The sequence below is a fragment of the Poecile atricapillus genome, chromosome 14, assembly GCF_030490865.1.
Source record: "Poecile atricapillus isolate bPoeAtr1 chromosome 14, bPoeAtr1.hap1, whole genome shotgun sequence".
Classification (NCBI taxonomy): Eukaryota; Metazoa; Chordata; class Aves; order Passeriformes; family Paridae; genus Poecile; species Poecile atricapillus.
The window spans coordinates 3,585,823-3,612,112 of NC_081262.1; the positions used below are offsets into that span (position 1 = coordinate 3,585,823).

The following is a 26,290-nucleotide window of genomic DNA, read 5'->3' on the forward strand; positions in this document are numbered from 1 at the left end:
GGAGGGGCTGCGCCGCGCCCGCGTTTCGTCCCCAGCGAGCACGGGAGGCGCTGGAGCGCGGTCCCGGCTCCGCCCGGCGGGGCCCAGACCCGAGCGGGGATGGGCAGGGACGGAACCGCTGCAGCTCCACCTCAGGGGACTCGGGGGAACGGCTGGAGCTGGGCCAGGGCAGGCTCAGGCTGGAGATCAGGGAAAGGTTCTTCCCCCAGAGGTGCTGGCACTGCCCAGGGAATGGGCACAGCCCTGAGGCTGCCAGAGCTCCAGGATCCCAAGGATACCCAGGGATGCCCAGGGTGGGGTTGTTGGAGTGGATTATCCTTGTGGGTCCCTTCCCACTGAGGACATTCACTCATCCTGTGCGGAAGAACGTCACACGGAGGGTGGCAGAGCCCTGGAACAGCTGCCCAGGGGAGGATCTCCCTCTCTGGGGACATCCCAAACGCCACCCGGACACGCTCCTGTGTCACCTGCTCCAGGTGGCCCTGCCTGGGCAAGGGGGTGGATGAGATGAGGTCCCTTCAAGCCTTGTGCTTGTGTGACTGCAGCCACCAGGCGTCTGCCCGCAAATACCGTCACCTTTATTAAATTATAAAACCGTAAGCTTTAAAATTTACTGTATAAAATAATCACAGGTATTAACAGCAAAGAAAAAAAATAACCTCTTTTTTCCCCCCCCCCCCCCAGACACAGGAATTTGCTCAGATTTTACCCAAAATAATTAACCCTCCCTCCTGCAGGCACCAAAGCCAGGTCAGCAGGGAGGGGGTAAAGCAAAAATGAACGATCAAACACAAAATAAACAATCAGGTTCGCGGGATTTCTTGCCCCAAAGCTTCTCCTGCTTCCAGCATGGAAATCCCTGAAGGGAAAGGCCAGATGAGGAATTATTGCTTTCTATGATAACCAGCAATACCCGGCCACATCAGTGGCATCAGGTCACACTGGTGGCACCCGGGTCACACTAGCAGTACCCAGGTCACACTGGGGGCACCTGGGCCACCCTGGTGGCACCCAGGTCACACTGGCAGCAGTCAAGTCACACTGGTGGCACCTGAGTTACACCAGCAGCACCTGGGTCACACTGGAAGCACTCAGGTCACGTCGGCAGTACCCAGGTTACAGTGGCACCCAAGTCACACTGGCAACATCAGGTCACACTGATGTCACCCAGGTCACACTGGTGTCACCCAGGTCACACTGGCAGCACCTGGGTCACACTGGCAGCACCCAGACCAGTCTGGTGGCACCCAGGTGGCCTGGCATGGACGGCACGGCTGTGAAGGAGCGGCGGTCGCCTGCCATGGTGCTGTGGCTTCAGCACCGCTGTGCAAACTGAGACAGGGGGAAAAAAAAGTGCCTAAAAGTGGTAAAAGTCGGAGGAAGCCCTGAGGGCCCCATGTCCCCCTTCCTGCCATGCTGCCCTGGATGGCAGCAGCACAAGGAAACGCAGGGGACACGGGTGAGGGGGGGATGACACTGCTGGCCGTGGACAAGTGTCCTTCACTTGTCCTGAGCCTGCTTAAAAAGGGGGACTTTGCAGAGGGATAAAGTGCAGAGCTGAGCTGGGTGCTCCTCAAAGCAAGGAAAGAACCCCGAGGAGGCAAATCCTTCATTAAAAGCTCTTTCCTCCCCAAAGCCACCTGAGGAGGGGCTCCCAGCAGCACCACCAGGCTGACACAGCTGGAACGATGTAGTTGAGCCCTTATCTGTACGAGAAGGATGGGCAAAGACAACTTCCCTGCTTGCCAAGTTCTGCCCTTGCTTTCCACGTGGCCTAGAGTAAGGCTAAGGTGAGAGCTTCTGCAAAGGAGACCTTGGCCACCTGGGGAGCCCCTGGTGATGCTCCTGGCTGGGCTGGGACCCTGCAGCACATCCAGGCTCCGAGGCACAGCAGGCTGGAGGAGCAGCTCAGGCACCACCCTGAATCACATGCCCCAGAGAGAGCCCTGCCCATGCCAAACCCCCCAAAAGGAGGAAAATGCTGAATACCTGAACACCATCAGCCTGGCTCCTTCCAGAGCTGAAGTGAAGCTCAGTCTGAACCCTGCACTGCTGTGGATGCTGTGGATGCTCTCACATCTGTGAGATGCTGCTGCTGCCTCCTGCATGTCCCCACGTGGGGATTTTCACATTCCTGCCAGGTCTGATCCTGAATCCAGGGCCCAAGTCCCAGCCCCATTCTTTCCCCACAGAATCAGGACCAGGTAAGAGCAGCAGCACCTGTTTCAGAGGGAGAGAGGCTCCACACCCCCAAGGAGATGGCAGCCAAGGGCTCAGCGCATGTTGGGGTCAGTTCCCTCCCTCCCCATCAGCACCAAGGGCACCTGGCAGCATTTGCTCCCCAGATCAGAAGAAACATGTTCTGTTCTTGGGTTCAAATGATGACTGCAGGATGGCAGGGGAGGTCCCTGTCCCACATCCTCTACCAGGACGGGGTGCAGAGAAGAGCCCAGCAGCCAAAGCCTTGGCTCCAGCTCTGTGGGCTAAGCCCAAGCCTCATGGATGCAGCAGCGGGGGAAGAAGGGTTGGCGATTTCCCCCAGGGCTATGGGGAGGTGGGGGACAAGCTATTCCTTGATCTTGAGCCATGAAGAGCCTGCCCCACCCCAGGAGAAAAGCAGAGCTGGCCTCAAACGTGCCTCCACAAGACCAGCCCAAACCATCTTCATCTTTAAACCCTGTCCAGGCTGCGCCCTCCTGTCCTGGGAACGAGCACATGAGAGGACTGATGACACACGAGGGGCAGCCACGGCCAAAAGCAGCTTCCCCATCCCTCCACCCCTGCGACCAGGACAGGTCAGGTCACAGCATAGAGCTCCTCACGGTCGTTCTGGCAGATCTGATAGCGACATGTGAGCTTCTGGGACCAGGCCCAGGGCTTCTTATGCTTGTCCCGAGGAGGGAGCAAGAAAGCGACGCTGCAAGCCACCAGCACGTGCCAGATGCTGTGGGTGTAGTAATAGTTCTCATTGGTTTCCATGAAAGCGTACACTGAGATGGCAATGAAAGCCAAGGTGATCCCTGGGAGGAGGTAGAAAACCCAGCGCTTCCACGAGGAGGGGTAGCAGTGCCTGCGCTTTGCTCCGTGGTGAACCTGGGGGGGTCAGAGCACACGGGGGTTTAGCAGAGGCTGGGGCAGGGGGGAGACAGACCCCAGAGCATCTGCCAAGTTCCCAGAGGGTGTTTGCTGTCCCTGAGGAATTCAGCCCCCCCGCTGCTTGGGCTGTGCAAAAGCCCCCCAAGAGCTGTGGCACCAGAGCCCAGCACAGAAGGTACAGCTCCTGCCCAGGGCCAAGCCACAGCCCATGCTGTGGGACAGCACAGCAGCTCCAGGTGTGAGACCCAGAACCAGGGGATCTCTCAGCTACTGCAGGGCTGGGAGGTGAATCCCTTGCCCTGCCCCCTCCACCAGGGTGTTTCAGGGTTTCAAGCCATGCCTGTGGATAGGCTGGAGCCTCGGATCTGCTCTACCACCACCATTCCCCATGGGGAGCAAAGGGCAGCAGGTTCAGCCTGGCTGCCCTCACTTACCCACGCTGTAACCATGATGATGAGGGCGAAGAGGCAGGGACCCATCATGTTCCACACCCCTCTGCGGTCCAGCTGCAGGGACATGGCAATTAACAGGGTCCCCAAGATGAAAAGCACCTGGAAAAGAGACACCACCACTACTGTCAGGAGCTCATCTGTCCAGAGAGTACAGCCAGACATGCCAGAGGCAAGGAGAACCTCTTCTGGTTACCCAGCTCGGCATCCATGCAAGAGTCAGGGACAACACCTTCAAGAAGGAGAAACCACAGAACCCGTGAACCTTTACCCCACATCTCAGGGGAAATCTTCAGGCCCAGCCCCTACGAGCACGCAAACCAACCAAACTGCTGGGACATAACAACCCAGGATAGCACTGGGTGACAAACAGGCTCTGTCAGCCAGCTGTGTCATTACAACACAGCGGTGAGAGGGCTCAGCGTGGCCACTCGTGGTCTGGCTGGGCCACGCGGGGACACCTGACACTCACGTATTTCAGGATCTTCTTCAGGCGGGCCATGCACAGGATGGTGACCCAGATGGACACCACGGAGCCCAGGAAGTCGCAGTACTGCAGGGTGTCATAGTCCATGATGCACATCACAGCCACGCCCGGCTGGTCACACGCGTGGTAGAACTGCAGATGGGACAAAAGCAAAGGTCAGCATCACCCAGCAGCACCACATGGCTCTGTGGGAAGGGGAGGCAGCAGAAGGCTCAGCCCACAGGCAGGATCCCTCCTGCAGTGGCTCCAGGAAGCTCCACCAAACCACTGTGGCATGGAAAGCAGGTGAGAGCAGGCAGCCTGCATGTCCCAGCAGCTCTGGAAGGGCAGGACAATAGTGCTGGGGCGAGTCCAGAGGAGGGACATGGACTTGATAAGGGGACTGAAGCACCTGCTCTATGAAGACAGGCTGGGAAAGTTGGGGCTGCTCAGCCTGGAGAAGAGAAGGTTGCATGGAGAACTCATAGCACCTTCCAGTATTTGAAAGGGGGCTGCAGGGAAGCTGGAGAGGGATTCTTCTCAGGAACTGGAGTGATGGGACAAGGACTAATGGGTACAAATTGAAAGAGGGAAAATTTAGGTTAGATATCAGGGAGAAATGCTTTACTGTGAGCATGGTGAGACACTGAAACAAATTTCCCAGTGAGGTTGTTGATGCCCAGCCCTGGAAGTATTCACAGCCAGGTTGGATAAGGCCTTGAGCAACCAGTTCTAGTGGGAGGTGTCCCTGTCCATGGAACTAGGTGATTTTTAAGGTCCATCCCAATCCCTTAACATTCTTGGATGGAGGTGCTTGTCCAGTGATCCCAGAAGCTCCTTGTGGAGCTCCAGGATGGGCTGCTCCACCAAGGACTTCATTCTGGTGCAGCATTCCCAGAGCTCAGGGGGAGGTGTCAGGGGACACAGGCAGGTCCTACCGTGGAGAAGAACATGGTGTAGGTGTAGACAGAGGCCTCCACCAGGTAGTAGCGATAGACAGCGACTGCAATGGCGGGCAGGAACATGAGGTTGCTGAGGGTGAGCAGGAGCGTGGCCAAGTTCTGTGTGCCCACGGTCTGAGCCTTGGTGTCATCTGTGCAGCTCCAGCCTCCCCAGCCTGCAGACAGAGAGGCTTCTGTGAATCTCAAAGGCCCTGCCTCGTCCTCCCACAGCAACCAGCAGGAGCCTGGGATGCCCGAGAAGGAGCAATCCCACACCCAGACTGTCCCTGAGCCTCTTTTCCTCCTGCTCTCAGGGTGGTCTCATTTCTCGTCACACACTCTGCTGTGGGAAGCTGGGGAACCCCAGCAGAGCCCCGTGGCTGCCCTGAGGACATTCCCCAGGTTGTCCCCATGTAGCAGAGGCCATCCTACATCCAGACTGGTACTGTCCATCCCTGCAGTAACTCAACACACATGCTACTCGCTGCTGGAACATCAAGCACTCAAGGTTCAGATGTTTCATGTGGTGGTGGAAGTTGGGTGCAAGATCCCTACAGATCCCAGGAATCAGGTGGAGAACAATTCCCAGCACTGAGGAAGCCACTGGGCTCCCCTCCTAGCAGCTGTCATAGCAGGGCAGACCCAAAACCAGGTCAAGCTGCTCTGGACCTTTCCCAGCTGACTTTTGAAGATCTCCAAGGATGGAGACCTGGAACCTGTGAAAAAAAACCAGCTCTGAAGGGGGAAAAAATGTGTCTTCTTCAATTTAGGTGGAAATTTCCTTGCTGCATCCAATGTCTGTGGCCTCTTGCCCTTTCCCTTTGCTCACCCTGGCTCCAGGGTCCCTGTAACCTCCATGGGCAGCAGAAAGTGTGGTTGGTCCCACTCCAGCTCATCTTCCACAGGCTGAACAAACCCACTGCCTCAGCCCATGCTGACATCCAGGGCTGCACAGGAGCCTGGGAGTGAAAATTTCCTAAAGGACAGTGCTTGACACAAAACACAACTCTCACCCTCTGACTGGATACCAAGGACTGAACTGAGGCAATCTCTACAAGCACAAATCTGCCTCTTCTTTTTTTTAATTATTTAAATTATTTTAATTAAAGATTAGGATGCTTATGCCCTCCTTTTGGAAGAAGGAGGTCAGCCACAGGGCAGCCGGGGTATGTGCAGGCACACCATGGTCAAGAAGCAGAGTTAACAGTAGCATCCATCCCATTCCAGAGTCACTGGAACCCACAGCAGCAGCTCTGCCCGTGTGCTGGCTCCCTGCCAGGCAGGGCCCAGGGAACCTTCTGTCCCTGCTTTATTTCTGGGTCACGAACATGCCGATGGGGCATTTTGCTCGGAGTGATTCAGCGGAAAGCTGTCCTCAGCCTGATTCCCCAGTTCCCTTAAGGTGCTGTGTGCTTCCCAGAACCTGGCAGCCTTCGGGGAAATTGGGATGCTGCTCTCCATCTCGCTCCTCACCCATCATCAGCACTGCAGCAGGGAGGTCCTGGCTCAGGCCCAGAGCAGCAGGGAACCACATTTTGCCTTGTCCTTCTGCTGAGAACAGGTGCACAGACCCACCCAAGCACAGCAGAGCTCATCTTCTCTACACCACAGACTTCCCAGGCCATTAAGATAATTAGGAGCTGACACAGATATTCCTCCTCCAGGGGCACCTCTGAGTCTACGGCTCTTGGCAGGAGGCACACAGGGACCGCAGCCCGGCCTCATCGCATCTCGTACCAGGAACCTACACAACAAACCTCACTGACAGGCATGGGCTCTGACACAGGCATTTTTCAGGCACCCTGATCTCTCTGGGGATGCTCAGAAGCATTTCTCCAAGCCCTGGGGGACTCCAAGCTGTCCTCATCCCAATTCCCCATCTCCCCTGGGTGCTTCCCAGAACCTTGCTTCCCCAGGCACTGCCATCCAGGGCAGACCCCAGGCTCCCCCACTCAAACACCACCACTTTAAATGGTGCTGTCCCCTGGGGGAGGATGGCAAAGCTTCCCAGGAGGAGGCACTCACCAGCCTTGCAGCTGCAGCCAGCATAGAGGTAGCCGTGTCTGCGCAGGAGGCTGCACTGCCCGTAGGGCCCGCAGTCGTTGAAGCAGGGGGTGAGGTACGCGAACACCGTCACTTTGGCCTCGGCACTGGTACATTCCCTGCAAGGACAGCACGTCCTCTCGGTGCCACAGCCCTTGGGACAGCCCTGTGCCCTGCTCCCAGTGGCCAGCCCATGCTCCAGCATGCAAGTTCCCCAGTATTTTGGGATCTATTCCACCCCTCCCAAGAGCCAGGAGCACAGTCTGCTCCCTCACCACCTGGGCTGCCAAACTGATGTCCAGGTGGGTGTCAGCTCTCCCCAGACCCCATGGCAGACCCCAGTGCCCAGGACTGTCCTCAGGACCAGCATCACCAGTGCTGTTTTGCATCATGCACCTGGCTCCTTACACAGGAAACCAGCAGGAATTCAGGCACAGCTGCCTGCACCTTAGAGACCTCCCAGAAGGGTAACAGCAGCATTATTTCCCAAATTATCACCTCCAAATCCACCTGGGGAAGGGGATGCTCACCTAGGCAGGCTCTGCCATCTGCAGTGTGTGTGAGCTGTGCCAGCTCAGCCCCAAACAAGCTGCTTGGGTGCTCACAAGGGAGCAAGAGAGCAGGGCCACCCACCTCCCTGTCCCTCTGCACCACGGTTCTACTGCCACCAGGTGAGAGGAGCCCACAGCCCAGACAGGAGGATGGGGGTCAGGGTTGCTCACACAAGCCAGGGGCAGTGGGGTGTAGCAGACTGACATCCAGACTCACCCCTGTCCCTTGGGGCAGAGGAGCTGCAGGGACAGGAACCAGTCATCTGTCTGTGGGTACAGGACAATCAGCATTGCTTCTGCAGAGGACGTGCTCACGCTCAGAGGGTAGCCCTGGGAAAAAGCTGGAAGAAAAGAAGGTGCTGTGATGTGCTAGGGCTTGAGGAGAAGGGCCCACAGCAATCCCAGGAATCAGCTGTCTCCTGTGGCTCCTTGTTCCCATGCTCAGGAGGCACCAGGGGCATGGAGAGTACCCCTGCTCTCAAGAGCCTTTTTCTTGAGATCTCAATTTTTAATTTCATCTCAGTTCCTGGTACATACCTGGGCAGCACAAGGCACCTGGAACAGCCTGTTGTCTTGGCTGGTCCTCCAGAGCACATCTTAGTGCTTTGCGCACCAGCAGTACCTTCACCATCCCCAAACCCCCTGCCAACAAGGCTGGAAGAGCCCCAGCTAGTAACCAGACCTTCCTTTGGTGGAGGCTATCTCGTGGTGCTAAGACCACCACCTGCACCCCAGCACCCTGAGAATGTGCCAGCACAAAGTCCTCATGAGGGTCTGTGCAAAAATCAGTTTCTTAGGGACACCCCATGAAATCCTGAGGCAGTTAACAGCTGGCCAGGTCTAAAAGCAGAGCCCTGAGATGACACAGCCGAGCTGGTGGCAGTGCCAGCACCTCTCCTACCTGTGCTGCAGTTCCGTGTGGCGTTGAGGGACAGCACTGGTGAAGCAGCACTCACGCAGGCTGCCACGGTGGCATTGGCCAGGCTTGTGGATGTCTGTGCAAACAGAGCAGTGTCCCATGTTAGGGCACCCTGATGCCATCCCCCCACACCATTCCTCTCCCACAGTGCCCATGGGACCATAAATCCTTTGGGTCAAGTCACCCATCAACTGAGGTTTCTGTTAAACTGGACCCTGTGCTACCACTGTGTTGTGCCATGGCTGAGAGGCAAGAGACCCTTGTGGGGGACCCTGCCAGGGGAACTGCCCCAAATCTGGGATACCCACACATCATCTCAGCACCAGCACGGGGGAGATGCAAGAAAGAGTCTGCAGAACATCAGGGCTGAGCCCTGGTCCAGCCCTCAAGATGTTTCATGGAATTTCAGGGGGCTGATTTTGGTGGTGGTGGCAGTGAAGGAGCCTGGGAATCAGTGACTTGGACAGGAACATCTCTGGGCTCCCCTGCTCAGCCTCCTCTCCTGGTGGCAAGGTGCCAGGCTCCCATGGAGAAGATGGCATTGCAGCTGCTTTCCATTTTGTCTCCTCTGCGTCACTGCCGCCACATGCCGCAGGCTGTGGCATTTGAATTGGAGCAGGCAGGTGGGACACGCTGGAAGCAGCTAAAAAAGGCTCAGAGTATTTTGTAACAACACAAAGAGAAATAGTCCCACTGGTACCTACAACCTCTGGAGCACACAGGAGCAGGGAGGAGCCCTGCCAAGGGGACACGACCCCGTCCATCCTGCACACCTTGTTGAGCAGCAGATTGACCACGAGGGATCCCCCGCTGTCCATGCCTGTGTTCAGGTTGAGCAGGAGGAGGCTGGGGGAGAGGGAGCTCACGGGCACGCTGGGGCCGTTCAAGAGCCGGTAGCGCACGGACACCACGTCCAGGTCCTCCCTCACGACGGGCTGGCTCTGCAGGCAGGAGCTGCGCTGGCCAGACACGTTGTGTGGAGCCCCTCCTGCAGCTGGAGCAGAGCTGCCTGCTGCTCCTGGTCTGGCACCAGCCTGGCTCTGGTTTAGGCTGATGAAGTTAAGGAAGGAACTGGTGCTTCCCGGTCTGCAAACTAGAGCAAAAAAGGAGAGGAATCAGCACAGCCAGCTCTAGCACCTCACCCAGGCAGGGCCCCAGCAGATCCAGCGTTCCAAGGAACAGCACAAACTGGGGGGGTTCAGGTGGTTCACACCCTGCATGAACTGTCCCTGAGGAGCCACCTTTGCAGGAGGAGCATCCAAAAGCTGGGACGCTGCTGGGAGCCAGACAGTGGCACAGTGGGTGGAAGCACCCTGGAGCTGCAGGGAAAGGGGGAAGAGAAGAAGGGATAACACAACACCATCAGGGTGCCCAGGGAGTGCTCACTCATCAGCAGCAGAGCTCAGCACCCAGCTGTCCCACAGCCACAGGCTGCACAAAAGTCCCTCCAGCTCTTTGTTTTGTGAGGAAGCAAAGCTGAGCAGGAGGGACAAGCCAACCCAGTGGAGCACAGGCCATCACACTGCAGCAGATGAAGCTGAATGGGACACCCAGAGTCCCACGGCTCCCAGAGACTCCAGTGCTACCCTCCAACACCTCTGCTGTCAGTGCCAGGTCTTCCAGCACAAAGGATGAGTCTCTGCTTCAAAGAGGACATGGCAGAACCCCCAGCAGAAGAAAACTTTAAAAATGTACCTAGCTGGTGAGCTTCCAGCAGTCAAACAGGGGTTATGGTCATGTAATAGGTGTAAATGTGCCTATCACAGCCACAAGGACCTTGTGACCACCTGAGCCACACAGTGCCACTGGAAATGGTAACATCTCCTTACTACAACCCCAGACATTTCCCCAAGTTAACCTCTGTGAGGTGGTTTCCTGCCTGTAGTCTGCTCTTGGCCAATTAGTAATCAACACAGCCTTAGTCTGGTGTACCACAGAAAACTATTTTCCCCACCAAAATTTAAGCCAGCTGCTGCTTCCCAAACAGCCTTTAGTAAAACAACACTGAACTTTTCAGGTGTTTCCAAACAGGCAGCTCTAGCAAAAGCCTCTCTGGGGTGAACACTGGAGTTCTTAATTTTGTCCCCAAAGCAAAAATTAGGGCATCCGAGAGGAGGCAACGAGCATGATGGGGAGCATAGGCCACCATAGCCAGGCACCCAAAGACCCAAAGGGGGGACACAGTACACACAGTTCCTTCCCAGAACATTGAATCCCACCTGTGAAGGAAGCCAGCATCTCCACCGACACGCTGGCATTGGCAGTGCCGAGACTCTCCACCACGATCTGCAGCCATTTCTCCCAGGGGGGTGAATCCAGGGCCAGGCTGCAGTTGATGCTCCCTGTGCAGGTGAGGCTCCTCTGGAAGGACTGGGGCAGGGTGATGGAGCCCAGCAGCACTCGCACTGTGCAGGCTCTCTGCTCGCTGGTGACGCAGGTGCTCAGCTGGAACCGCATCCCCGCGGCGTGTTTGGGAACGAAGACCCTGCGCGGGGAGGGAGCAGCAGTTTGCAGAGCTTGTACTCTCAACACCAGCCCAGGCCCCCAGGGCTTTGTGACAAGAGCTAGACAGCCCTGGTTGGTGCTGTGAAAATCCTTCCCAAGGCAAACATCTGGAAGAGCTAAAATTCCTGCAGTTGAACCTATGGCCACCTGGGAAGAGTCAGAGAAGGGTGCTCGTGTGCTCCCCGTGCAGACCCTACCACTGCTGCAGGGAGCTCAGCAACAGGCTCAGGGTCCCCCCAGCTCCAGCCCCACGTGGGAACAACGCTGGCTTCCCCATGGCAGCTCGTGTGGGAAATCCCACCCCGCCATGCCCTCAGTTGCCCACCCGCTGCTCCCACTCACTTGACATGCAGTGGCTTAGCAGGCGAGAGAACGGTGTGTGGCATGGGGACATCAGGCTCCAGGACAGGCATATCAGTGAGTCTGAGCACAAACATATCTGCCTGGAACATATAGGGGCATGGAGTGGAGAAACCCTGCAGGAGGGGAGAGCACAGGGGTCAGCTGTGGTTGTGATGAGACACCCGGGGCAGGGCTCTGGGCAGGACCCTCACCTTCACCTCGATCCTGCCCGCAGCCTGGGGCAGGTGGGCAGCGATGAACCAGTCCCCAGAGGCAGGGGTGGTGACATTCACAAAGGTGGTGTTTTGCACAGCACTGCTCAGGGTGATGCTGATGTTGTAGGAGGGACGGACGGTGGCGTTGGCAGGAAAGCGAGTGCCCAGCGGGTTAATGACGGGAGGGGCTCCGTGGCGAAAGTGCCTGCCAGAGAAAGCACAGGGAGAGCAAACTCAGGGATCTGCAGGCACTGGCAAGATAAACTGGGATACAAACTGGCCTGGAAAACCCCACATTTTCAGGTGTCGTCATCATTTTCATGTGGTGAGGACTGGCTGCTATTAGCTTATCTGGGATTTATTTAGAGATTGGTTTAGCTTGGCACCTTATTAAGATTTACATGGTTCCATCAAGCCTGGAAGCAAATTTCCAACACTTGCTAAAGCCAAGCCCCACCCACAGACTACTGCTTTATAACCATCAGCAAATTCCCCAAATAGGGAAAATCTTCCACAAAGAACTTTAATTTTCTAGCTAAGATCTGCATCTTCCCATTTCCTCTTCTAAGAAAGGCAAACAGACAGACTGGAAAGTCACTTTCCAAGGAAGACCCATATTACACACTTCAGTACAGCAGTACTTCTGCTTTCCAGATAAGCATTTGAAGTAGCAGGAACACACACAGCTGAGGAACGTGGGAGATATTTATTCAGTCAATTTGGCATTTAATTTGATTGCTTTTGGACTGCACTGCAACAGGTCCAGCAAACAGACATGACAGGTGATACGTTATTACCCCTTGGAGCTTATCTGGTTAGCCATCACTTCCTGGATTATTGTTTAGCTGCTGCCTTGTCCCTCATGTCCCCAGACTGCTGGAAACCCTTCTGGGAAGCAGAAAGCAAGAAGATCATCAGTGCCAGGCAGCTCAGGAACAACTAAGAGTGCCAGTCTCCCCCGGACACACCAGGGAAGCACAAGCCAAGCAGCTTCAGTCACTCCCAGATCTCTGGGGAATGGATGCCAGAGACCCATGTGACTCCACGGGCACAACTTGCTGAGGAAGCTCGGTGTCCTCCAAAGATAAAGCTCAAAATCTGGCAACTTTTGGACCTCACATCCTTCAACAAGTCAAGGACTGTTTTAAGCAGCATTTCTTTCACTGACAGTGAGACATGAGCAATCATCTCATGCTCCTGTATCCACACAACATCACTGGCATCTCCTATCTCTGTTCCATGCTCAGCCACGCCCTGCACAAAGTGCCCCCAAATCTCCTCAGTCCTTCTGCACTGGGCAGTTTGCCCATCCACAACCAGTCTGGGTCTGCTCAAGTCCCTCGTAGTCCTGCCACATCCTTTGGCACCATGTGCAGGTTCTGCCAGGCCAGGAACACCTCTGAGCAGCACATCTGCCTTGCTGTGAAGCTCTCTCCACTGTCCTAGGGGATCTCTTGGACACCACACCTAACAGGCAGCCCCAGATCAACGGGTAACATGAACACAAAACCCTCCTACAGGTTTAAAAACAGATTCTGTCCTGCTACATGAAGAAACTCCAGCTCCTGCAGCTGAGGAACTGCCCAGCCTCCATAATCAACCAGCCCCAGCCACGAGTGACCAGGACAAGGGGACAAGAAGCCCACAAGGACAAGCCCTGGCATGGGGACATACATACACAGTGATCTCCATGCTGGTGCACTCGGGGCCTTTCCCCCGGGATGCCTGCAGGAGCCAGCGTAGCAGCACAGTGTCTTCTGGCACGTGGAAGTGGAAGAGCTTGGCATTCCCATACCAGCTGTAGAAGGACAGCTTCTGTGCACTCTGGGAGAAGTACTCGGAGACATACAGGGAGTCTGGAAGAGAGAGAGCACAGCAGTTGGTGGGGGAGCTGCTGGGGGCAGGCTGCAGGGCTTTATCCACCCACAGAAGCACACAGGAGACTAAATGTTTCTTGGAAAAGTGCACTTTGTGTCCCTGATTTCTCATTCCAGTCCCATTAGATATGTGGTGATCCATGCACCTCCAGCCAGAACCACCCACATGCCTGCTATAAAACCATCACCCTGAACCAGAGAGCACTAACAGATGCCTAAACTACACTCTGAGAAACGTGCCATGAAGATAAGAGATCACCAGAGACTCCAAGGAGGAGGAAAAGGTCAGGAGGAAAGGCTGATGGCAGAAGGAAAGGTGATGGAATAGGCAGCAGGAAGCCCTGGGGCACAGCCAGAGCAGATGGGCGCAGGCAGCACAGGGGTGCCCGGTGTCCTGGCAGCAGTTTGTGGTGCCAAGAGGCAAGAGCTGTGCCCTTCTGCTGAGCATGTGGGCTGATGTTTCACATGGGCAGAGAGTGAAAGGACAGGGGAGATGATTTTAAACTAAAACAGGCTGGGTTTGGATTGGAAGTTAGGAGGAAATCCTTCCCTGTGAGGGTGGGGAGGCAAGGGCTGTCAAGAGAAGCTGTGGCTGCCCCATCCCTGGAAGTGTCCAAGGCCAGGTTGGACAGAGTTTGGAGAAACCTGGGATAGTGGAAAGTGCCCCTGCCCATAAGATGATCTTTAAAGGCCCCTTCCAAGCCAAAGCATTCTGTGATTATCCATTTACCCAGCTCAGGACACAGGCACTGTCCTCCTGTGACACAGGACACGATGAAAATTCATGTGCTGCAAATGTAACTCTTTCATACATGTCTTCTAAAGCCTAACCATTTTCCCAGCTGGAAGAAAGGCTGCTGGGGTAGTGAGAACAGCCCCAGGGTAGGCTGAAAGGGCGTGCAAGAGGACAACAGCTATTCAAAGTGCCATCAGGACAAATTAGATCCTCCATCCCTCTGCTCAGCTGTACACCTACAGACCACTTCCAGCAAAATTAAACATTACCCAAACCAGCCAGACTGCAGCTCAGGGCTGGAAAAGAGGCATCACACCAGCTGAGAAAGGTATAAACTGCACAGGGACAGCAGAGCCAAGGGCATCCAAAACCAAGGTTTGTAACACTCAGCAAGAGAGTGGAAGCTTATGTCTTCATGTGTCTGTGGAGCTCTTCCTGATGCTCCTTTCCTACTTTGGAATCCCCAGAGTGGGGAAACACAGATTTCAGAGGCAGGTTCCTCATTTCTGTTGTAGAATAGCAGTGAGGGTGAGTTAACTTGCTTTCCCTCAAAGCCGCACACGGTCGTGCTGGACAAAGAGGACCCAACTGTGTGTAAGAAAGACAGCAAAGAAAGAGGAAAACAATCCTCAGGCAGGACCAGATCCTTGGGACGTACTTCCTGCCGGGAGGAATCTAATCCTAGCAGGAACTACGATTCATGCCCCAAAGGAGGACACTCGCCGGCCTGCACCCATGGCACTGCAAGGAGACAGGAACGGTAATCATGGGTTTAACTCCTTGGCAAGTCACCAAGCCAAAGCCTGCGGGCATCCTGCAAGCCCAGCAGGGAAAGGAGGAAACAGGAGAGCGAGAAATACCGGCCACACAAGGCAGCTGGAGGATTTGCTCCTGGAGGAAGAGTGTGTCTGCCTGACCTTGCCGCAGGGGCTGCCACGAGGACCAGCCAAGGGAGCACCTTCGTGCACGGAGTCAGGAAAAGCCAGAGGGAAAAGTGAGCCTTGAGCAGCCAAGAGACCACAGCCCCTGGGCAGAGCTGTCCCACTGCAGTCCCCACGCTGGGGTCACACTGCTCTCCAGGCCAGCAAGGAGCAGAGACCACAAAAGGGGCTTTTCAAACCAATGCTCCCTGGCTGAAACGCCAGCACAGCGCGTGGGTGCTGTGGACAAGAGCTGGCTGTGATCCCTGCAAGCCCAGGGACATTTTCCACACCGGGGCTATGGAAAGGAGCAGGCTTCCATCAGCGGTGCCTGCACCCCCAGCACACTCCACACTCACTGGCACACTCGTTTCTGGCAGCCCACGGAGACATTTGGGCACAGGATGAGGGTAGGGAGGGACACAAAGCACGATTAGAGCTGGGAGAGCTCCAGTCTTTCTCCATGCAGCAGGTCCCATCAGACAACCTACAACCTGCCCCAAGCCCACCAGCTGTCAGCCACGGCCACCACCCATCCTGCACGTCCTCACGGAGTCAAAGCTCCCTCTGTGTGGGTTTGGGGGAGGAGAGGGCAGGCCAACTGCAAAATTAAAAACTCCAGCAATCAGCGGTGCTCTTTATTAAGGACTGGTCAATTATGTGGAGTGAGCTCAAGAGCATTACCAGGTCAGAGCAGGCAGACCTGCCCTGCCCACGCACTGCCTGTCACCAGGCAAGCACCAGCTGGGGCTGTGGACGAAGTCCACTGACAAACAGCTTCTTGTGGTGACAAGGGCTGAGCTCCTGCTCACAGGCTGTGCTGGGCACCCAGAGCTGCTCCAGCAATCTGGTATGTGACTCTCTCCACCCAGGCTGACAAGGAAATTCCACAGATAAACGGAACATCAGCACAGAAAAGCCTGAAAGACAGGTCACTGCAGCCGAAGCGTGTGCTCTGGCAGCCCATTTGCATCAAGAGAGTGTTCTCTGGCATGTGCTGTGCTCTGTTTGTGTCTGTCCCCATCTATTCAGCCTGCTCAACACCAGCATGGCAACACCTGGAAAGTCCCAATTGACTGTTCTGGGATGTGAAACAAGCTTTAAACTGAGCGAGAGACCCGTCTCGTGGATGCTGTTTTCCATCCCCTTCCATACAGATTTCGCATAAGCAAATTTCAAACGTATTGTGCAAAAACCAGAAGTGTTTTAAGACAAGGAACAGAATGCAGTAGAATCCCTGATGCACAGAGACACATTATTTCAATTTCAGAGTAAAGAGTCACCTGCTACAGCTTGGGTTTGTTTGTCCAAAGATGATCTCATGGTAGTTTTAGGAAATAATACTTTGACTGCGGGTTTCACGGGCGCCCCATCAAAGGGATGAAGCCCTCATTTCAAAGCAGACACCGTCTAAAGCTAGAGTGTTGACGAGCCTGACTCAAGAAAAGACGGGGCTCTGTTTGCAGGATGTTTTCCTACTTAAAACGTAACAGAAATCCTGTTCCTTCATCCCGGGTCTAAAATCCACCTACAAATGTTGTGGAACAAGGATCCCCCTCGCTCCCTTGGGTAGCAGCTGATCTTTTCCAGCGCCCAGAGATGACCGTACCGAGGTATTCCCTCCAGAGGCATTCCCACAGCCGGCGGGACGGCGCCGGGACAAAGGCAGCAGCACACCTGAGGCTCAGGGGAGCTCTCCGGGCTGGAACCCAGCGAGCAGGATGCCAGAGCAGGGTGGGCCTGGGGCACGGGGCCATCTCAGCCGCGGCTCCCCGGGAACCTCACGCTCTGCGGACTGTGAGGAAGCGACAGCCGGCATCAACAGGACAACCCCGGCCAGGACGAGCCGACCTCCGGGATGGGGCGAGCAGGTGAACCTCACCTGCCCGAACCTCTCCAGCGCCACAGCAGCTCCGGAGGAGGGGGCGCGATCCCCGCGGGACCCCAGAGCCAGCGCTCTCCCAAAGCCCGCTCCCATCCATCCGCCTGCATGCACTGCAAGTAAAGTAACCCGAAAAGAAGGCAAACCCAAGGAAAACAACGGCTGCGAACAGAGCAGAAGCCTCTGCGAGTGGCCTGACCTCCCACTGCTCTGCAGGGCCGGCACAAGCGCTGCTCCCCGGGGATGCTCGAGAGCCCCCGGCTCCCTCGGGAAAGCACCGAGCCACCCCAAAGTCACCGCAGATCCACCCGACAGCAGCTCCGACACCCGGGGCGGCTCCCGGGGCTCCCCTCAACATCACCCTCCGCTTTCCCCCCGCCGCCTCAGCCCCCCGAGCCCCCCGCGGCCCCGCGGATCGCCCTCAGCGGGACTCACCGGGGCCGGTGCGGTTGGCACGGCCGGCGGGCAGCGCCAGGAGCTGCAGCAGCAGCAGCAGCAGCCGCGGCAGGGCCGGCCCGGCTGCCCCGGCCATGGCCGCCCGCCGCTGCCCCGGGCCCGCCGCCCGCCCCGCAGCGCCGCCGCCGCCGCCGCCGCTTCCGCCGCCCGCCCCGCCCCGCCCCGCCCCGCCCCGCCCCGCCCCGGCCCAGCCCGGCCCCCGGCCCGCCCCCCGCCGCACCGGCAGCACCGGCAGCACCGGCAGCACCGGCAGGCACCAAGCGGGCCGCAGCTGGCAGCTGAGCCGCCCCGGGAGCCCCCCGGGATGAGCCCCGCAGCTCATCCCGGTGCTCCCGGCTGCGCTGCTCGGCGCCGTGCAGGCCGAGGAAGGCGGTGTATGACATGGGTTTAACCTGAAATCGCAAATATTCACATGCCTCGGTCATTAGCGGACAGCCCGCCGCTCAGACGGGACATGGCTGCGGAGGCTCAGCCCTTCCGCTGATGGGTGATTTAATTAATGCTCGTTCCTGGAAGGTCCGATCGCTTTCTCTGCTCTCACCTATCTACCATGTTCATAGGACTCACGGGAGGTGTGCCTTTCATAGGCACGGTCAACTCATTCTCTCATTTTCCAGCTGATTTCAAAAGAGCTAAGGATTTTCTTTTACCTGTGTTTTGCTGGGGATAGTTCCCCAGCAGAAACAATGCAGCTTAGGGACAGGCTTGGAGTCCTTGCTCAGGCAAGAATCCCACCACCCCCTTAAGCTCAGCTTAGCTGAGGACATCAGGCCTGTTCCCAGTCATCCACGAGCTCCCTGGAAATGGAATTTCTACTTCTGGAGCTCAAAATCTTCGCTGGTTGCTCTCACAAGATGTTATTCTTTGTAATAAACTCCTGGGTCATGGGAAGGAAATCCCCCAGGGAAGTGCATGCCATTTTCTAGGAACTCTGACATCACCAAAATCCCAGTCAGAGCAGACTGTGTGCTCAAAGCTGGCAGTGTCCTCATCTGATTTAGGAGAAGACTTCCCTGAAGTCAGCCCAGAAGTTTGAGCACATAAAGCTCAGGGGATGGGAAAAGACTGTTCTGCTAATTTCCAGCTTCAATTTGCTCACTGCTTGTTCATTTCTGTTTGCCCCTGTGTGATACTATCCTTGGATTTTCAGAGCTCTTCTTCTAAGAGGAAAACAAATAAACCCTTCTGTCCCTATCCCACATTAATTCACCCTTCAGCTCCACTTTTAAAGATATCAGCTCATTTCCAATCAGCCCTTACAAATTACTTTCTTGAAGTGCCGTTTCTAGTAATTTTCCTCTTAAAAGAGAAAAAAATGGCATTGAATCTCAAAGACTTGAGCATAAATTAAACTTATCTAACACAATGCAAAGTCAGATCCAGAATGTGTTACAATACCTATTTTTTCTTTCACAGCTTGGGTCCCTTGGAGTTGCTTGTTCCCAAGAAAAGCATTCCAGTGTTGGCTGTAACTGTGTGGATGGATGCTGTAGAACATGCCACCTCCAGACTGACAGCTGCTCCAAACACATGGGGACATGAAAATGTTGTCATTGCCTTAGTGACTGTCTGGGCTGCTCTTTTTCCCTTTGGCTAAGCAGCCAAGAAGGGGTGAGTTTGGGCCAGGGACGGTCTCGTTTTGGCTGCAGAGCTGGATTAGGGCTGAGGCTGGAGCTGGAGAAGCTGAAGCTTCCTCCACACGCACAGGCAGTGCTGCAGGTGGGTCACAAAGACCTGCAGCCAGGCAGAAGATACAGCTGCAGTGGCATCTGCCTCATCCTGTGTGGCATCAAGAACACACAGGACTCAGAAAACCACACTGGAGGGTTCTGTCTGTGCTGAAGCCTGAGGGACCATGGCCATGCTGGGGCCAGCGCTTCTGAATCAGTGACACTCTGGATGTGGTGTCGGTGTCCCTGTGATGGTTAGGGCTGACCACTTCTGCTTCTTGCTCTTTGGTCATGAGTCCTGAATACAGCCCTTCATCAGGAAGTCAGAGAAAAGAGGAAGACCCTGTTCTGCAGAGTGTATTTCCTACAGTGTTTCAAACAGGCTTGTGGAGAAGTCTGGATTATATACTGGAAGTATCCCTCTTTGAGGCAACAACCTGGAAAAATAAATAATGGTGGCCTGTGCAAATTGGATTTATGGAGCTTTAACTGTGCTGACCCATGAATTTTGATAAATACATTTCTACTATTAATAAAGGCACTGAGCTGCTCAGCTATTGAGGGATGTCTAAAAGCTTTCTGGATGAGCAGCTGCAATGCACATTTTGCTGTATTGCTTTCCATAAATCCATAGCTGGGATCCTCCTGGCCATGTGCAAAAGTCTCTGGAGAGAACAGAGCTGGCACAGTCTGCTGCTCTGTTTGATCCTAGTGCAAGGAGTAAAAAAGTGGCACTGACTGGAAAACTCTCTCTTTTAACTATCTTCAGCTAGATCTTCATTGAATTGTGTCCCCCCAGCAGCCTGACTTGAAGTCACTCTGACGGGAAGGAAGAGTACAATGAAGAACTGGACCCCAGGATTGGGGACCAAAACTCTGCTGTTAGAGTTGCACAGTTTCAGTTTTTTACAGAACAGTCAGATAATGCTCCATCACTGCAGGAGACTGCTGAAAGGATATTTGATGTACTCTGTGGAACTTTGCACTGTGCAGCTCTCTGTGTTACTCACAAATGGGAAAATAGAAGGTCAACCCTTTCAGTGTAGATAAAGAGATAGGGAAATATTATCTAAAACAGAGGAGGCTGGACTTATACTGGCTATTACATCTCAGGAAGATGCTGGAGTCCTCACTGATGGTTTGCCAAAATTGTAGGCTTGATGTGCAGAAAAAATAAAAGCCAACAAAATATGTTGATGTCATCAGGAAGGGCTTGCAAAATGAGAAAGAGAGATCTCCTGCTTGTTGTGTAACAGCTTGGTGCACCCATATCTGTGCAGGTCTGACCTCTGATCATAAAATCCTATACTCATGGAACAATTTGGGTTGGAAGGGACTTTTAAAGGTTGTCTAGTTCATCCCCTGTGCCATGGGCAGGGATGGCTTCCACTAGGTCAGGTTGCTCAGAGCCCCATCCAACCTGGTTTTGAAAGTTTCCAGGGATGGAGCACCCCAATCTCTCTGAGTAACCTGTGCCAATGTTTTACCACCTTCATTGTGAAAAACTTCTTCCTTATATCTAATCTAAATCAAACCTCTTAGTTTGAAGCCATCACCCCTTGTCCTGTCACAACAGAACATCTTGGGATGTAAGAACGCTGTGGACTTCGAGCCCTGAGCAGGGCACCTGAGATCAAAGGGATGGGGGAACTGCAATGTGAGGGAGTTCTGGGGAGGTTGGGATTTTTCTCTGAAGAAGGGGGAGAAAAACATGCCAGCCCTACAAAATCATAAAGAGAATGTGGACCTGGTGCATGATGAGAGTTAGAGGCCATCGATCAGTCTGGTAGATTGACTTAAAATGGATAAAAAGGATTTTATTTGGAGCAGGTGGGAGAATGAACTTCTGGAACTCACTGCCACAGGAGGTTGTGGAAACAAATAGGATCAGCAGGTTTATAAAAGGTAGAGCAAATCTTTGAGCAGCAGACAGATGCTGAAGGCAACAGGCAGGAATGCAGCCTCTGGAATTGCTATTACTGCTTGTGTGGGAGCTGGAGGAACACAACCAGAGCTGTGCCCTCCCCAGATGGCATCTCCTGCTGCTGAAAAACAGAAAAACAACACAGGGAGAGAGGAAGCGCTGATGTCACCAGCAGAGCCTTGCCTATCATCTCAGCTCCAAGCAAAATCAGATCTCCCAGGTGGTTGCTGTGTGGTAGGAAGACAGGGAAACCAGCAGGAAGAAAGATTTTGCATTTCTATTCAATTTCCATCTTTGTAGTGAAAATCTAATCAATGCTCATTTTCTGTCTTCTACCACTTTTCCTTTTTTCCACTGGCGAAACAGCCAGTGGAGGAGGTGGGAGGATTCCAAAAAGTTTGAATTAAAGTGTATTTCAATCATTCCTTATTTTCAGACTGCTTGCCTGAAAAAAATATCCCCTTTACCTCAAAAACTGATGGAAGCCACCTCCAAACATCCAATATCTCTGGGAAAAGAGGGAAGGGGATGGGTTCACATAAACCAGACCATCTCTTATCATTAGCAGGGTAAAAGGAAGAAACCAAAGAACTACAAACCAGTTGGCTTCAAGTAAAAAAAAAACAACAACAAACAGTGGGACTTTTAATCAAAGCAAGAGATGAGTAATAATCATGGCCATTGCCAAGAATGAATCCTTCCAGATGAGTCTGTTTTCCTTCCGTGACAGATTCCAGTTCTTTGTTTACCATTATTCTTTACTGTTCTGTCATCAATAACTTGTATTGTAGTGGAGAATGTCCTTATTAAGTTGTCAAATGTTCTTGAGCTGGAGGAGCTGTGAGCACTGGCTTAAAATTCAAAAGGGTCCAGACAAATCAGGGAGATCATTTCAGCAGGGAAAATCTGACATTTAGGAAAGAGTGCCTGTCCAAACACACAGCAAAGAAGCAGAAGACCTGTTGGCTGCACCACTCATGGGTTACACTATTGCCATATTGAATTCCAATATGTGATGTATAGAAAAGAACAGTTTGTAAAACACACCACGATTTCCCTCATTCCAACAAGAGGATCTCTCAGCTGGTCTCCTGAGATCAGCTTCCAGTGCAGAATTAATTCCCTATCTTCCCACTGCTTGTTTGCTAGATCCCCCTTGCTACTGGGAAGGGGGATCTAGCTATCTTTCTATCTAGGAAGATAGAAAATTCATGGAGAATTCCTGTTAAACTCCCCTGGGATGCTTGATCTCCTCCAGAAGTATGTGTTTCTGTGTCCCTTTCCAGGACACACTCTGAAGGGACATGACTATCTAGCCAACATAACAAGATTAGAATCCAACCTATCTGGCCAATGCTGTTTGCAGCCCCTCAGGAGACTGGTGGAAGTCCTGTGATTGGGTAAGTCTTTACCATCAAGCTCATTTCCTGATGTCATTTCAATAAAAATGAGCTCTGAGATGCCACTTGCCTCGGTGACACCACAGAACAGAACACTGTGCTGTTCTGGGGATATCTTTGAACCCGGCTGCTTTGTCCATCAAGAATAAATGAGAGCTGAGAAAGGCCTGCAGAGAGTGGAGACATCAAAACAGCCATGGCCTGGAGATATACATCTTCTTTCTTCTGTGGAAGCTGCCTGGTGTGATTTGGCTTCCTGAGTGCTGCCATGGCCTGGATCCAGGGGCTTTTTGTCCAAATCCACATCCTTAGAGTCACCTGGGGCTGCTTCAGGCTGCTCTGCTGTGGCAATGCAGAAGAGCCTCCAGCTCTCTCCTCGGCACTGGAGCTGCAGCAATGCCAGCTGCAAAACCAGCCTGGGCCAGCACTGGGGCAAATAGCTGACCTGCTCAGCTCCAGAGCAGGGCTGCTGTGATGCTGGTGGGTTCCAGGGATGCAGGGATGGCAGCTCAGGGAGTGCCAAGCTGTGGCCAGCATGTCTGTCCCGCGGGGCAGGCTGTGTGTCCTGGGGCACACGAAGCCATGGCCACCAAGGGATGCCCAGCGAAGGGAGCCCCTGTGCTATGAGCCAGAGGGGGCCCGAGGTTGGAACTCTCAGCTCGGCACATGGGCTGATGGGGAGGGGTCCTGCACCCCGCTCTGAGCCGGCAGCAGTGTCCCCAGAGCACCCCAGAGCCCTGCTCCTCCCAGCCCTCACCCTCTGCCCGGCCCCGATAAAGCACCACGGCTTGAGGTCCCCATCTTGTGGCAGCAGGGACAAGCGGCTGGGACAACACGAGCTCAGCAGCTCTCCGGCCAGGCAGAACCTCGGCAAAGTGCTGCAGAGGCAGGACACTGCCCACGGCCACCCGATGTGTCCTGCCGGAGGTCACAGCACGGCCTGGGAGAAGGCAGAAGCTAAAGCAGGTTGGGAACAACTTTCACCCCTCACACGCACATTGTCCCCACACTTATCTCACGTACCCACCGTGCTGGGGACCATGACAGCCCTCAGGGGCTGCGTTTGGAGGAGCCCAAGTCTGTGCTGGATTTGAGGCTGGCTCTTCCCAGTGCTGTCCCCACCAGTTCACACCTCCTGGAACACCGGGGTGCCCTGAGTCCCCACCATATCCTGGTTCTCCACAAGATCCCCAGGAAGTTGTGCCAACAGCTCTGCCTGGAAGGGTGGAACCTGCTCCAACGCCTGCTCTATCCAAAGGTAGATCAGATTGGCCAGGGATGCCCAGACTGGCTTTCTCCTCCCTGAGCCCAGGAACAGTGGGAGTGTGGGATGATGATGCCTATGGTGCTTTGCACAAGAGACCCTGGAGGGCCTCCTTCTCTCTTTGGAGTTATTGGAGTTTCTCCTGTCTCTGCATTCACTGATGGTGCCTGGAGGCTGTGGGACTAGGGAAGAGTCCATGCTTGCTAGTGCCAAGGATCAAAGGAGCCTGTGGCAACCTTGGCTGGCTTTGTGAGCCACCCTGAGGCTTCCTTGAACCTTCCCCCCTCACTAAGGGCCTCCCAGCCCTTACTCAGCACCTGGCAGGTTGTAGCCTCCTGGGACTATCTGCTGCCCAGTCTCCCACCACACCCACAGCTGGGGAGCCCACACTTTCCTTTATCAGCCCCCCACCACGGCCACCCTGCTGCAGGCTGCGATAAGGGCTGGGGGGGTGCAGACACCAGCACAACTCCTGGGCTCCTTTTTGTGCCCTGACACTGTCCCACACTGCTGGATCTGGAGCTGAGCCCCATCTGCTCCCCTTGCAGCTCCCCAGGACCCCTCGGCAGTGACACCCCAGCAAAAGGACCATTAGGTGGAGACAGAAGAAGTCTTGCACCGCTGCACAGCCCTGTGTGCTGGGTGTGCAGAGATGTCCTGGCACAGGGAGCTCCTCAGGCTGCTCTCACTCTGCTACCAGGCAGAGGGTCACAGCTGCCAGGAGCCCCTGTACTCCTGTGTCTCCTGCCAACATTTCCAGGAGGAGATGCCCTCCAACACTGTCCTGAGAAAGAGTGCATGGGGCTGGTGGTGCAGGAGGGGATCCCAGTGTGGAATTCTGCAGGGAGCCCCAGATCTTCCATGAGTCTCTCCCCTCCACTGGTGCCTAGAAATGCTCCATTTGCTCCCGGAGCCCCAGGGCAGCAAAGCAGTGTCTGCCTGCTGGACACCACCCCCCAGATGCTGCCTCCTCTCAGAGACAGCAAAACCAGAGCCCATTTCCTCCATGTACCCACCTTGTGGGGAGACCTCCAGTTCAGAGCCCCAGAGCACATTCCCCCCCGCTCCCTTCCCGCAGACAGCGCACAGAGCAGGACACCAGAGCTGGAGCACAAATGCAAGAGATTTTATTTCAGAACATTTGACTGCTCGCTGTTGGAGGGCTGGTGGTGCGTTGGGTCCAGCTCTGGCCACGGTACACGTCTTAACGGTACTTGGCAGTCAGCACAGTGCCCACGGCGCACAGGAACTTGTCCAGGGAAGCGTGGACCTCTGGGGTCAGGAGAGAGGGGTTGCGAGTGGCCACCGCCACCAGGAAGCACTGGCCCAGCAGCTGAAAGGCAAAACGATGTGGTGAGCAAGGGAATGAGGCAAGGGGGTAGCCAAGGGGTGCAGGAGGGAGGCTGGGCTGGTCATCCCTTCCCAGACACTCACTTTGAAGTTGACAGGGTCCACGCGGAGTTTTTGGGCGTGGAGGTCGCTGAGCTTGGAGAGGGCACCAGCAATGTCATCGACGTGGTTGGCAGCTTCGACCAGTGCAGCCGCCACCTTCTTGCCGTGACCCTTGACCTGAGCAGAGCCCTTGCTTAGGTCGAAGTGGGGGAAGTAGGTCTTGGTCTGGGGGTAGGCGGCGAACATCCTGGAGAACAGAGGGGTGCAGAGACAGGTGAGACAGGGCGGCAAAGGACAGGCGGATGGGGAGAGGAGGGGGCAGATGCGAGGGAGTCGGGGCTGAAGAGGAGAGAGGGTCCCTCCGGGAACAGCCACTGTACCTCTCCAGGGCGTCGGCGCCATATTCATCGGCCTGGCCGCCGATTTTGCCGAAAGCGGCCTTGACGTTGGACTTGTCAGCGGCGGACAGCACCATGATGTCACCCCCGAGTCGGCAGCCACAGCACGGGTGTCCCCGCCGGCCGCCGCCGCCCTTTTATGCGGTGCCGGGGCTCCGCCCGCCGGGCCCGGCCCGGGGGTGCTGGACCCCGGCCAGGAGGGGCCGCCGCCCGCCCGCCCTTCCCCGCCCCGCTCCGCCCGGCACCGGCACCGGCACCGGCACCGGCACCGGCACCGGCACCGGCACCGGCACCGGCACCGGCACCGCCACCGCGGGGTCTGCTCGGGGTTACGGTCAGGGCTGCTCCAGAGCGGCTCTCTGCCCCACAGACACACGCTGACATAGTACCAGGGTTAGGCTTGGGGTTAGGATGAGGTTTAGGTTTAGGTTTAGGTGTACGGCATGGGTTGTGGTTAGGGGCTGCACTGGCACTGGCAGAGGAGCCCGTGTGTGTCCCCTGGCATGGGGTGACACGTCCTGGCACAGCCTGGATGGTTCTGGCCAGGCGCTGGGGCAGCAGCGAGGGGCAGTCCGTGCCCCACAGCCCCCACAACCCCTGTGCACCTGCAGGCACAGACTGGCCATCCAGCAGCCTGCACACACACACACACACCGCCCCTACCCGCACTGCCCATCCTTACACACACATGTGCTGTCCCTGGACACCCCCTGCCACCCAGCACAGTCCCGGTGCTCTCTGCCCCACTGCACTCCCTTCTCTCGCTCCCCAGGACACCCCACACCATCGTACCCCACACCAGCCCCCAGTGTGTCCTCTTCAGCCCCTGCTCCGTGAACTGCAG

At 55.3% G+C, this 26,290-nt stretch overlaps 2 protein-coding genes across 4 annotated transcripts; both read right to left on the reverse strand.

The window, feature by feature from the left end:
- Window positions 1-674: 674 nt before the first annotated feature.
- PGAP6 (post-GPI attachment to proteins 6) lies at window positions 675-24,804 on the reverse strand. Of its 3 annotated transcripts, none has more exons than XM_058849368.1 (13): window positions 24,673-24,804; window positions 13,202-13,383; window positions 11,525-11,732; window positions 11,313-11,446; window positions 10,685-10,950; window positions 9,239-9,558; window positions 8,448-8,541; window positions 7,764-7,887; window positions 6,978-7,114; window positions 4,950-5,128; window positions 4,018-4,164; window positions 3,531-3,647; window positions 675-3,093 (listed from the first exon to the last, which is right to left on the reverse strand). In XM_058849368.1, the coding sequence occupies exons 1-13, from the start codon at window positions 24,709-24,711 to the stop codon at window positions 2,797-2,799; spliced, it is 2,244 nt and encodes a 747-aa protein (XP_058705351.1). In that variant the 5' UTR covers window positions 24,712-24,804; the 3' UTR covers window positions 675-2,796. The 3 variants fall into 3 exon arrangements, with proteins under 3 accessions (XP_058705351.1, XP_058705350.1, XP_058705349.1); XM_058849367.1 differs by lacking the exon at window positions 24,673-24,804 and adding an exon at window positions 17,378-17,536 and having other exon boundaries at window positions 11,313-11,413; window positions 13,206-13,383; XM_058849366.1 differs by lacking the exon at window positions 24,673-24,804 and adding an exon at window positions 17,378-17,536 and having other exon boundaries at window positions 13,206-13,383.
- Window positions 24,762-25,588, reverse strand: LOC131584355 (hemoglobin subunit alpha-A). Its single transcript, XM_058849386.1, has 3 exons — window positions 25,429-25,588; window positions 25,091-25,295; window positions 24,762-24,989 (listed from the first exon to the last, which is right to left on the reverse strand). The coding sequence occupies exons 1-3, from the start codon at window positions 25,521-25,523 to the stop codon at window positions 24,861-24,863; spliced, it is 429 nt and encodes a 142-aa protein (XP_058705369.1). The 5' UTR covers window positions 25,524-25,588; the 3' UTR covers window positions 24,762-24,860.
- Window positions 25,589-26,290: the final 702 nt, after the last annotated feature.